The sequence below is a fragment of the Anneissia japonica genome, unplaced genomic scaffold (genome assembly GCF_011630105.1).
Source record: "Anneissia japonica isolate Jap-2015-1 unplaced genomic scaffold, ASM1163010v1 scaffold287834_len5846547_cov211, whole genome shotgun sequence".
NCBI classification, from domain to species: Eukaryota; Metazoa; Echinodermata; class Crinoidea; order Comatulida; family Comatulidae; genus Anneissia; species Anneissia japonica.
Window position 1 is genome coordinate 3078530 of NW_022704992.1, and position 13162 is coordinate 3091691.

General features: G+C 35.1%; 1 protein-coding gene across 1 annotated transcript; it reads right to left on the reverse strand.

Annotated features, from left to right (window-relative positions):
• Positions 1-2956: 2956 nt before the first annotated feature.
• Positions 2957-12058, reverse strand: LOC117105009 (macrophage-expressed gene 1 protein-like). The gene is made up of 3 exons (XM_033245991.1): positions 11511-12058; positions 5932-6068; positions 2957-5420 (listed from the first exon to the last, which is right to left on the reverse strand). Exons 1-3 carry the CDS (start codon positions 11683-11685, stop codon positions 3636-3638), a joined length of 2097 nt encoding a protein of 698 aa, XP_033101882.1. The 5' UTR covers positions 11686-12058; the 3' UTR covers positions 2957-3635.
• Between the last annotated feature and the right edge of the window lie 1104 nt (positions 12059-13162).

Sequence of the window (13162 nt, forward strand, 5' to 3'; positions counted from 1 at the left end):
TTAATCAAATTGTAATTATCCCAGTTTTTAGCTCCGATGAGGAGCTCCAGATCTCTCGGCTGGTTGTTAATAGATCTTTTTTTAGAGCTACTGCCTCTATTGTACATGCCCTCATGAGACTAATTGATTGATAGTGATTGAATAATAGATCTTTTTTAGTCTACTGTCTCTATTATACTGCCTTCTTGAGGAGCTTTGAAACACTCGGCTGATTAATTAATAGTTAATACGTTTGGAGTAGATAAATACTTGATACAAAAATATTAATTTTAAATAGGCCTATAAGCGAATCTTTACAAAACTTAGATTGGGTATTTTGGAACTGGAGGCAGAAAAGGGTAGATGGGTAAAAATAGAAAGAAAGGACAGATTATGAAAGTTATGTAACTTAGATAAAATAGAAGATGAATATAATTTGTTTGTCCCTATTTTATTGACATGAGAAAAGCATTTCTACCACATAAAGCTAAAAATAATGCACAGAAGAGGGCGTATCTTAAAGATCTCTGACTAGTTTGGTCACGTGCGATGTAAGCGCCGCATCAAAATCGTTACATCAGACAAAAGAATTAAAAGAATGAAAGGAATTCAGATTATGCCGGGCGCTTGAATTACCACAATGCCTTCGTGATTGTCATTCTTTCAGATTCCTCTTCTCGTTTCAATTTAGTATTATTCGTTGCATTATTCCACTTGTTGTTTCTAGGTTTTTCTCCATGCCTTTAATCACTTTATATAAAATTAATATAGGCCTATATATAATCTGTATATTATACGTAGCTTAAATAAATTCGCTCCACTAATGTGGGAGCCCTCAATTTGTTTGAAGTAACAGAGTTTAGTAGTCTTATCCGTAATAATATTTCAAAGGACTGTCACTGAAATAATTTGCACTGTCTTATGCGCTTACAAAGATGAAATTAGCATAATGTATTAATGTTGAAAACAAAATTATTTTATCTGGTACCAATCTAAGCTCTTCTTTCCTTAGATGTTAGATGTGCTTGCAAAGAGAGCCCCATTTCACACTGAATGTTATGTCAATTCTAAGAATGTTTAAGGTTATATCGGTTGATGAGGAATCTACTGATTAGGCCTATAATAGCAACTTGCATCAATTTCAAGATTCAGAGGGGGGCACATCCCCTGTCCGCACAAGGGCACACATTGGCGAGACACCAGGCGCGTAACAGGGGTCTTGGGTCAGAGTGGGTATTTATTTTCCCGGTTAGTAATTTACCATACCCACCCCACCCCACTCCCCATAGAAAACAATACGACATAGGACTTATCTTATTTATAATATAGGCCACACACGTGTGTTTGAAACTAAATATAGGCCTAAGCATTTTCATCATGGCTTTATTTTTTACAAACATATTCTTTCACCATCAATACACACTGAGGCCCTTCTTTTAGGTTAAAACGATCTATCTTAAATTTGTCTTTCTTGAGTTTGGGACTATTATGTGTTTAAATAACTTAAAAGGATAAACCTAAAAAAGCCCTAAAAAATGCGCGCGAAGCGCGCAAAATATTTTTGTGTTTTTAATTCTAATTTCGTCGGAATTGATGAAAACTCCCTAAAATGTGCAATTTATAGGGCCGAGGAAATTGGCCTACCGTAACAAGAAATGCGCGCAAACAATTTGAGAATTTTAGGCACTTTCAGAGGATGCATTTGTCAAGGGGTGCGGAAAGACTTTCCAAAGATGGGTATTTTCCGTAATTGTTCCCCGGTGTCTTTATTTTTCTCTTCTCCTTTTCTTTTCTTTTTTTCTTCTTTCTCTTTCCCTCGATCCCTCTCCCCTCTTTCTTTTCTCTTATTACCCAGCCCGGTACGACGGCTTGGTCATCCCGGTAAAAACAGTCAGGGAAAGGGAAGGGGCAGTTCTCCCCCTGCTCCCCCCGCCTGTTACGACACTGGCTAACACGCCAATAATCCCCCACCCCCAATGAAAAATATTTTTCTACGCCACTGGCCTCTGGGTCTCAACGGCATGTCGCTCGCCGTATAATATCATATAAAAGTACTTAGGAGACATAAACATTAAAAAAAATAAACAGGTTTGACATAATTTCTGAATAAAAATGTAATTTATTTTAATAGACTGATTTGCATTACAGCGAAGTATGGGTCTATAAGGTCTATAGTTAAAATAGTAGGCCCTAATAGCCATTTCAATCAATATGTAAGGCATAGTTATCTAACATTTTATTCATATTTATTGCGTCTTAGAGAACTCTAAAAACAATGAAAAGTGTAGGTTAGGGGTAACAACAATTATTTTTGAAAATTAAGTAATAACCATATGGGTAACTAGACCTGTACAGTGCGTTTTCAAACAGTTAATCCATTGCATGTACATGGTTTGAGATAAAGCACATGGGTCTAGGCCTATTAAAAATGATTGTTTTAAAATTAATAGGACTGAGACAGTGACTGTGACTGTAAATAGGTATTATGTTGGTAGCTTCGATACGTTGTTTTCGAGAAACTGCATTTAAGTGTCATTGCTGTTGAACTATCATGCGCAAAAAAGGTTTTGAATATTTTTATTCCTTTAGCTAGGCACATTGTCAAAGATTACCATTACCAGTATTATAATGAGACTCATGGAGTTGTTTTGTCGTGAGAAAAGAAGTGGGATCTGACAGGATTTGAACCCAGGACCCTGAGATTGGAAGGAGGAGAGCATCTTACCCACCAAGCTATTCAACTCCACTTATATAGTAGGCCTAGACACCATATATGGTGGAAGACCGAAGACCTCCAATCATTTCTAAATTATCTTATTGAAAGTATTCAAAATCATCATAAAAATGATTATTATTTATTATTTTCATTATTTCATCGGAATAAAATGAGGAATATCAAGAAATAACTAAGGGTCTTCGTTTTATAGACACCTTGAGTGTCTACACTGAACGAAGACCCGAAAAACGAAGACCCACATTTTTTCTCTTTAATTTTATGAAAATATATCAGACTATCACAAAATCAAATTTACGAGATTATCTGGACGTCTGTTTGTGAAATTATCAAAGGTCTTCGTTTTTTAGACACCCTATATAAATGTCTACAAAACAAAGACCGAAGACCTGAAAAACTCAATTAAGTTTTTCAAAATATTTCGAAATCATCATAAAGCCATTGCCAAGTTTCTCTTTTATCATCTATGGAAATAACATTAAGAATATCAAGGATAACAAGGGCCTGTCTACAAAACAAAGACTGAAGACCTGAAAGAAACGGACCTCCTGAATTATTTCTCAATTATCTAAGCTAAGGTCTTCTGTCTTCGTTTTATAGGTTGTCTATAAAACGAATACCCTTGAAAATGTCACGGTCTTCGTTTTATAGACACCCGAAACATAATTCAGAAAACTTTCTTCTTCGGTCTTCGATTAATAGACACCCGAAACATTAATTCAAAAAGCTTTCTAACTGCTTACCGAACTTTCATATCATAACCTCTATATAATAGTTAAGCTTACTATTTATTTTACATTAAAACACTTTAAAAGCTGAGATAATGACACAAGCCGTAATGGCAATATCCACTGCGTCTGAGCGAGAGCTGCTCTGACAGGGGCCTGTAGACATAGGCATATTATTATCCCAATCATTAATGTTAAAATGTTATGTGCATATATACAACAATGGACAATGCCAAGGGAAATGGAGAATGGTAGTAAGTACCGGTATTAGGGGAAACACTAGCGGCAAGGAAGCCTGGTAAAGCTGGTATTTCTTCATGTATTCCATATTTAGTCCATTTACCAGTAGTCTCATCCTTCATCCATGTGTCTCCGTTTAAATCACTAAACGCCATCGTATTCGTAGCGTTGGAAGAGGGTGCAGGTTGACTTCTATATGGAGGCCTTACTGGGAGCTGTATAGCAGTACGATTATACATCATCCTGGATACAATACAATAGATAATACGGCATGTATCATCGGTAATGGTGGCTAGATATGGAACAAAACCATTCGGGCACTGCTTCGGATAATTCGAAGTACTTGTCTCATCGGACGTTTCTTCTGTACGTGCAAATGGGTTGCCGTCTCTACAAGTAAACATTCCACCGAACTTTACCTTAAATGGCACTGCTCTTGAGTCATCACTAACACAGATTTTCAAACCATTCCCTAACGATATTGACATGAAATACTCAGGACACTTCGAGGCTCCCATTAGAGGATTTGGAACCCTTGGCGTGTACATGCCACCAAAATAATACAGCTCCTGTAAGTCTGCTCCTTGACCAGAGCACCAGTAGCTGCTGATCTGAGCAAATGCCCTTTTTCTTATAGATACTGTTGTTGTCATACACCTTTGCCTCCCCCACCCACCCGTAGTGCAGGTCGTTCTCCTTTCTGGGACAGAGTATTTCTTTGATATTTGCTGATTTGAAACCAGGATCTTGGTGTAATCACTGGGACAAGAATAGCTACCAGTTATAGGATTTTTATTATGCTGTCCTCGACATATTCTGGCATTGTCAGGAAGACGAGTAGTACATCTTGTAAACACACCACCAAATTTGAATTTAGTTTCCATGGTTGCACTGCATATACCACTCATTCCAGTATTTGCAAGAAAATTGAAGCTAGGCGAGTCACTTTTAACGCAGCCTATCAAAGTGTTCATCTCATAGTATCTAGAAATAGCCGCTTTAACTGCAAGAGATGCCTGCCGTACAAGAAATGGGGGCAACTCTTCGATGTACGAATTTGTAATAATTGTATGTAGGGGTTCACCAACCTTGTCTGTAGCAACCAGATTTTCTCTTATTCCGTCTTCCCACTCACTCATATTGGTATCGGTTTTGTAAATAGATCCGCCGTAACTTTCAATGTGGGAATTGGTGGTGCTGGAATGAAATGATTTCATGGATTCTTCAGTTACTTTAGCCTCTATTGAGAGCGATGCCGAAAATCGGCCAAGAACAGACGTTGAAGCTGAAGCTGCAGCCATTGCTGATATTGAATCCTTACTATAGGTCTCCATCAGATTCCTCTTTATTTGCGATTCTTGCATAATGACAGCGCCAGCATCGACTATAGTCAGTACATGTGTACCATAGTCACGTACGAGTGTGTCGGCGAGGTATGCTGCCATCTCATTGTCTTCATTTGCCAAAGTGTTTCCAATTTGGATCACACGGGCTTTAAATACTCTACTAAGAGGTACTCTTGATCCTAGCAGAACCTGATAAAGTCGATGACGGACTTGTACACGGGTGGTGATAGACTTGTCACTCACTTGTCTTTGTTTATTCTTTTGGACGTCTACAGAGAAGCTTCCGCTCACTGACGTGGTGATCCCTTCATATGAGGCTTGCGCGTTTATAGATACTGACAATGCACTTTCATAGGATGACCACTTGTCAAATACTTCAGCATAAATATCAACCTAAAGAAAACAAAAATAACCAGTCATAGCATCTTGAATAACAAGACCTAATTATAAACAAAATACGTAGTTTGAGGGCGAAAATAAGCAAGACACAGCTAGAATTTCTGGGTCATTTATAAGAAAAGAATTTAATATAACACACTAAGAGAGTACTTCGCTGGAAAGAGAGGTAGAGGTAGTAGACCTAGGCTAAATTTCATGAAGAGTGTGGTCGAGCTTGTGAACATAGAAGAGTGGGAGATTTTTGCAGCAGCATGATTGCCAACGTCCTATTATGATAATGAGGAATATAAGGTGACATATGTGCACATAGGGGACGTATAAACTGGCTCTAACGAGTTGAAGTCATCATTAATAAATCTGTCTGCATTCATCATCTATACCAGTGAAAATTATGGAGGTATTAACAGGATCTCTGATTACGGTTACAGGGAGGTTCAAAGAATAAGGCGGTAGCTAAAATTATCAACTTATAAATACAGTATGTCGACAAAATGCATAATCTTACCTGACTGTTTTTTGTTGGGATCGTGAACATTCCATCAGGTATCAGATAAAATTCGTCTTCGGTAAAAGTACATGTTCTGTACTCGTATTCTACCACCATGTCCATAAAGACGTTACGCAGGTTGTCCCAACCGATACCTGAAACCAGAATATTTTGTAATCAGTATAATTCACACATACAAAATTATATTAATAATAATAATAATTAATAAATAACAATAATAATTAAATGCAACCAAGGGCCTCGATCCGTGTTCAAAAGTGGGAGGAGGGTGGGGGGAACGAAATGCAAAATAAGCAAGCCTTGGTTGGGGGCCAGGGGGCTGCCTAGGGCCCCAGTGAGAGTCCAGGGGGCGAAGCCCCCTGAAGCTCTGGCGCGTAGCCTTTTATAGGTTGTTTCTAATTGATTTTAAGGAATGCAATTAACTTTTATTTTCATACTACATTTTCAAAATACAGTGGCAGATCCAGGAATTTGAAATAGAGCTAGGCCCAGGTAGGGGTGTTTACAGATGGAGCCCCACCATGGTTGGGGCTGCGGTAGAGAAAATGTATGATTATGGCACTTCTAGTTGGCCGGAAATGCCGGGCACTCTCAGACTAAATTTGAATCATTTTCATTTTTTCTCTCCGGGTTACTTGAATTTGCCACTGAAATACTCATCATAAAAAGTTTTAAAAATTATCCTGGTAATCATAATTATGCCCGCTTATATTATATTTTGTGCAAACTAACATTAATAAAAATAATGATTTATTATCTACTGATTAGCTTGTACAGTACTTTTAAAATCAATCAAGAGGTTTTTCCTTTTTGAATTTCACTTAGTTCGCATTTTGATTTCACAAACATGAAGGTGATTTACTTAATTTATCATTATCAGTGGCGGCTCCAGAAAGGCGAAATAGAGGGGAGACAGGGAGGGAATTTCACAATTTGGGAAGCTAGATTACCTCAGCCCCACGATGGTCTGAGCTGAGGTAAGAAAATTTATGATTATGGCACTCCTAAATGACCTAAATTATAATTATAATTTTCCGGTTTTCCCCCCATTTTTTTTAATTTTGAAAAATTTAAGGGCTGTCTCTTATACACATCTAGATGTGTATAAGAGACAGATTATATCCACCACTGATTATTATGACGTCATTGTGAGATTGCATCAACGTAACACTGGAGTTTGTAAACTCGTGGTATCACTAATTAAATCGAAATAGATAGGCCTGTCCGTGTAAAAGACTGTATAATTATTGTTTAGTAACAGCTATATAAAATTCAATTGACTAACTCTAATTATTTGAAATTAGGAAAAACAGGAACCTATGTATGCAGATAATATTAAACACTAGTTTATGCGTACGGGTCATAATACTGTAATATACAAAAGGAATAAATCGTTTATAGTAGAAATCGTGCACTTTTGAGTTTGTAAAAATATTGGCCTAATAAGATTACACGCTTCCAATATTAACAAGTAGGCCTACATCGTTTTTACAATAAATTTAGCCTCTGATAACACTTCCCGTTGCATCCATAAAATAGATGTAGTGGTTACTGAGACGGTTACGAAATGTACAAACAATTGCGTTTTTACTTGGTTTTGGTCCGGATTTCTTTAAAAGTTATGAAATCTTAGTGCATTTCATTATTAAATCAAAATTAAATTTTTAATTTTTCAAAAATTGATTCAAATTTATAATGGTTGCCCTCTACATGCAAACAATAGAGACTTGAGTAGGAGAATACTCAATATATATTAAACAATAATATTGTTTAATATATACAAATTAAGCAACAAACTAAACGCCTAAATCTCATAACCCATAATAATTGTTTCATAATTAAAGTTAATTTCATAATAATGTAAATATTTACAGGTGGCCTATATTGATTTTTCTTTCGTACAATCAAAAAATAAATATTTCATAGTTTCGAACACACACGTGACACCCAGTATTACTACAACCGATAATATAATAGCGGCCATCTTCAACGCTAGGAGTATTGTAAACAAACTTTCTGAACTTGAACTGTTTATTGATGTGAATAAATGTGACATTGTCCTTGTGACAGAAAGCTGATTGAATGACTCCATTCTTGATCACGAAATTGTCTCAGATAATTTCTGCATTTTTCGCAATGATCGTAATCGCCATGGTGGAGGTGTGTTTATTGCCGTAAGATCTTCTCTCCATCCAATTGCTGTTTCTTTTAACCAACATTCACTGAAAATAACATGGGTTGAGATTCAGACGAAGTTCGGAAAAATCCTCTTTGGTTGCTGTTATAGACCTCCAAATGCCTCAGTTCATTGGCATGATCAATTACAGGATTGCCTTGATGAAGTTGTGTCAGTAAGCTGGAAATACATGGCAATATTCATCACTGGAGATTTCAATATACCTTTTACTGTCAATTCTGTTCAACAGGGTCAAGCTAAGACTCTTCATGATAACTTCATCAACCTTGATATGTATCAGATTATTAATTTCATTACTCGACCTAGTAGTAGGCCTACCATTAATTATTCATCAGAGGGAAGCATTATTGACCTAGTTTTTACAAATAGAATCGATATTGTAACAAATGTCGAACAACTCCCTCCACTCGCCTCCAGTGATCATAACTGTATTCTTATGACAATTGCAACTAGTTTTTGTTCTGGATCAGAATCTCGATCTACGTGGCAATTTTCTAAAATGAATATCGAAGGCCTTTTTAACTCATTATCATCCGTCCCTTGTCTAAATTTTTTCTGATGATATTAACAAAATCTGGGACACTTTCTGTGATTATTTTTTTACTGCTTTACATGATAATGTACCCACTGTAAAAATTAGGGGCAAGAAACGGCCTCCGTGGATTGACAATAGGATTGTCCAACTTAGTCGTAAGAAAAAGAGACTCTATAAGGCTGCAATTAGAGACCCTGACAATATTAATAAATGGAATAAATACAAACGTTGTCGTAATCCCTTAAAATATGCTGTTAATAAAGCCTATAATAACCATTTTGTTGAAATTTCTCATAATGTTCACATTAATCCTAAGAAATTTTGGTCATTTGTTAAAGGAAAACGTTCAGCGCAATTAACTAGTGGTTTTATTATTGATAATAACACAGTAACTGATCCTCAAACAATTTGTCATTACTTTAATCGTCATCTTCAATCTAATTTCAGTTCCAATGACACGACTATTTTACCTTATCCTAAGTTATTTTGTAATGACCATATTGGTTTCTCACCTTTAAGTCTTATCTCGACCAATGGAGAAGAGTTTTTTAAGATTAATATACAGTCATTCAAACAATCAAAATCCTCCGGCCCTGATGGCATAAATGCTTTTATGCTGAAAATTACAGCCCCTATAATATCCGATACCCTAGCTCAAATTTTTAACATTTCCTTAAAACAGGGTGAGCTTCCACGAGCGTGGAAGCAGGCTAATGTGGTGCCAGTCCCTAAAAGCGGCAATCCTTCTAATATCTCCAATTATCGTCCAATCTCCTTGTGCTCCTCTGTTAGAAAGGTTCTTGAGCGTATTGTTGCTGCAAGACTTTCTAACCATATTTATAATCTTGGTATTTTATCTAATTGTCAGCATGGTTTCCTTCCTGGAAGATCATGCGTTACTCAAATCTCTAGCGTTTTTAATGACTGGGCATCAATTCTTGATAAGCGCAATCCTCCAAGAATTGATGTTATCTTTTTAGACTGGGCAAAAGCCTTTGATCAGGTTCCTCATCTTGGCCTTGTACAGAAATTACATGGTTTTGGTATTTGTGGTCCTCTTTATAATTGGTTTTGTTCGTTCCTTTCTGAACGTAAACAAAGGGTTATTTTTCAAGGATTTTCTTCTGATTGGTGTGATATTTCATCTGGAGTCCCATAGGGCTCTATTTTAGGTCCTTCATATTTTTGTTAACGACCTACCTAATTGTGTTACGTCATCACTTGCCCAATATGCTGATGATACAATTGTTTATCGTCCCATATTTTCATCCAATGATACCATTTCTCTTCAATCTGACCTTAATCATCTACTTTCATGGAGCGCCAAAAATAATATGGCTCTTAATGTTGATAAATGCAAAACAATGCATATTACTCGGAGTAACCGTGTTGTTAATACTAAATACTTTTATGGAAATCAGTCACTGGATACAGTTAAAACATACAAATACTTGGCTTTATCATTTCTCATAACCTTTCTTGGAGCGCACATGTTATGATTACTGCTAAGGCCTCAAGAGTTTCTGGTTTTATAAAAAGATTTGCCCGATGCAATAACCCCGTTTCCCTGATGTTACTTTTTAAGACCCTTTGTAGACCTATACTTAAATATGGAATCCCGGCAAGGTACCCTTTTCAAATTAATCACATTGATTCTCTTGAAAAATTTCAACGCAAGTTTACGCGGGCTTGTTTTAATTATGATCCTACCTTTAATTATGCTGAACGTTTATCCCTCCTTCAGATTCCACTTATTTCTGACCGTTATAAATACCTCCTTCTATCTTTTGTATTGTCTTGAAAATATGATATTGAACCAAATCTTCTTCCTGTTGTTAATAACCGTCATCTGTCTGATTTTAGATTTAAGATCCAAATTTTGCTAGAAGCAATTGTTATAAATTTACTGTTTTTAATTATTTTCCTTATTTATGGAATGACCTACCTCCAAATATTAGGGAATGTGCAATTAATTCTACAAAATTTAAATATGTAATTAAGCAATATTTTTTTAAATTAAATCATATTAAATTAATTAAATTATTTTTTTTACCTTAACGAAATTGTAATTCTCTTTATAATATTTTTATTAACTTTTTATATTGTACATATATTGTGAATTTTTCAGATTTTAATGTTTGACTTTTTAATGTTTTGGAGAGCCTTTAGATAGTGATTAAGTTCGCTTTTAGGTAATCCTCAGGCTTTTTGTTTTTTGTCATTTGTTTCTCTTATCTATTGTACTGTATTATCTTGCCTGGAAATAAATAAAATAAAAATAAATAAAATAATAAAGATTATCATCTACATCAATCCTAAGCAAAATATGGAAAATTGATCACGGACATAATTGTAAATGAACTGAATACACTAAAACTGAGCGAAGCAAACTTGCGGCAATATTTTTGAGCAAGCTGTGGAATAAGTCATCGAAACCATACAAACGTTAATTTTAGTAGATATTGAAAAAGATTTTAACACAATGCATGGAGAAAATCTATTGAATGTCTTGGTGAGCTATGGAATCCAATTAATTTTAAATCCTTGCAATCTTTATTTCATATTATATGTTAAGCTGAATAAAAGCAAATAAAACTAAATCATATTTTGAATGAAGATAGTGTGTGCACATGATTGTAAATCAAATTTCCCTTTTGATGTTCCATAGGTGGAGTGGACTCAGAATGGTTTACGGCTAGAGTAAAGGAATGTTGTAATGTCCGGAGTTACTGATTGAAGTTTGGCGCGAATATATTCTAAACTCTAAACACAAACCCCCACCCCCACAGATAAGTAGACATGAAGCAAAAAAAAGACGCTTTCGTCTGAATTATTAAAACATACCTGGGAGCACTCCTAATACATGCATATCACCACCGTCTTTGAACAGGAATTTGCAATGTTGAGGATTCCCCTCTGGTAGTTCGATGTGGTCAGCCATGCCATCGTCTTCGGCTTGAGAATAATGCAAGTTTGTAAACAGAAAACATGCAGTTAGCACATACCCGTACTTGAACATACTTACTGTAGATCGTAATGAATAGTCATGGACGTAAACGCAACAATTTATATAGAGACCAAAACACTTCCTGTTACTACAAGTACAATTTCACGGAAATCTCAGATTGAAATCAGCGCTAAGGAAACCGGCCAAAATTGCTGCAGTTTTTGGAAAGAATTTAACAGGTAACAATTGCAAAAGTGAAAAAATGCACTTTCGAAACGACCAGGCACAGATGAGGTGAATTTTGGTGCAGAGACTATGGAACCAGACAGTTTTAAAGCATTGGCAGATGAATAGAATAGGAACATGAAGGATAAGTACGAAAAAGAAAGTTTTGTAAATAAGCTTTGGCTTTAGATTGTAATTATAAACATAGTTTCTATGATTACACTACTTCATTTTCGGTATTGAACTTAAGCTAAGTATGGCTGATCTGCTATCATTGTAACAATGAATTACGAGTTGACCTTGCTATCCTTCTTACAACTACATTCATCTTAATTTACATCCTCTTTCGAAGAGAACAACTAGATCTTATTTCATTTCATTTATTTATTCGACTATTAAAAAAAAACACAACGAAAAACAACAAAACGATGGTCAGGGACAGCTAAAGCAAACTCAAAGAGTCAGCTGGCCCTTAAATATAAAGGAACATAAATATTGCACACAATAGAAACTGATATGAAATATAAAAAGCCCTACACAATTTAAAGAATTTATAATTATTCAATATTGAGCGTTTCTTAAATATTACAAAAATATGAGATTAAATAATTAATTAATTAATAAGGAATTTATTGAATTATTACGGTTTATGTACAAAATTTAATAAATATTAAGAAAACATAAAAAAATAAAAATAATTAATTATTGATTTAAATTACATATTTACAGTTTTAATTAAAGATTACAAAAATATATTAAGATTAATTTACAATAAGAAGTACATTGCATATTTAAAATTACTTTAAAATTTCAAAAAAAAAAATTTAAAAAAGGCCTAAATAAATAAATAACATTTTAAAAAGTACTGATTGAGTTTGAATACAAAATGTATAAAAATGTACACTATGGTCCCTATTGATAAGAAATTTACGAACTTTAGATAGAAAACAAGGAAGTAAGACACGAACAGCTGAATTTTGTATTTTTAAAATGTTTCTTTGGCTATGACTTGGACCTATTATGACTTCTTCACGTTCGCTTCGCAATTCTGACCGTCTCAACTCGCTGACAAACATTGCACTGAACTGAAACCTACAGTCGAACTGCTCCCATCCTAACGTTCAAACTCACAATATCAATTTTTAGGCAAGCCTTACGTATGATTATGAGCCTCTGTTTGTCAACGACTTTGACCCCGCCGGCACATACACATGGGTCACAAAATGTTTTTGTCCATTATTAATGTAAAATTGTGTAATTTTGTTTGTTGAGTTATATTTTCTCACCTGTAATATTAATTTGTTTGCCGGTGGGTCATGTGCAT

Coding starts and splice junctions, on each gene's coding strand:
- LOC117105009 (XM_033245991.1), bottom strand. CDS start 11,685: ATGTTCAAGTACGGGTATGTGCTAACTGCATGTTTTCTGTTTACAAAC. Junction 6,069..11,510: donor TGTATTAGGAGTGCTCCCAG/GTATGTTTTAAT, acceptor TTCTGGTTTCAG/GTATCGGTTGGGACAACCTG. Junction 5,421..5,931: donor TCCCAACAAAAAACAGTCAG/GTAAGATTATGC, acceptor TGTTTTCTTTAG/GTTGATATTTATGCTGAAGT.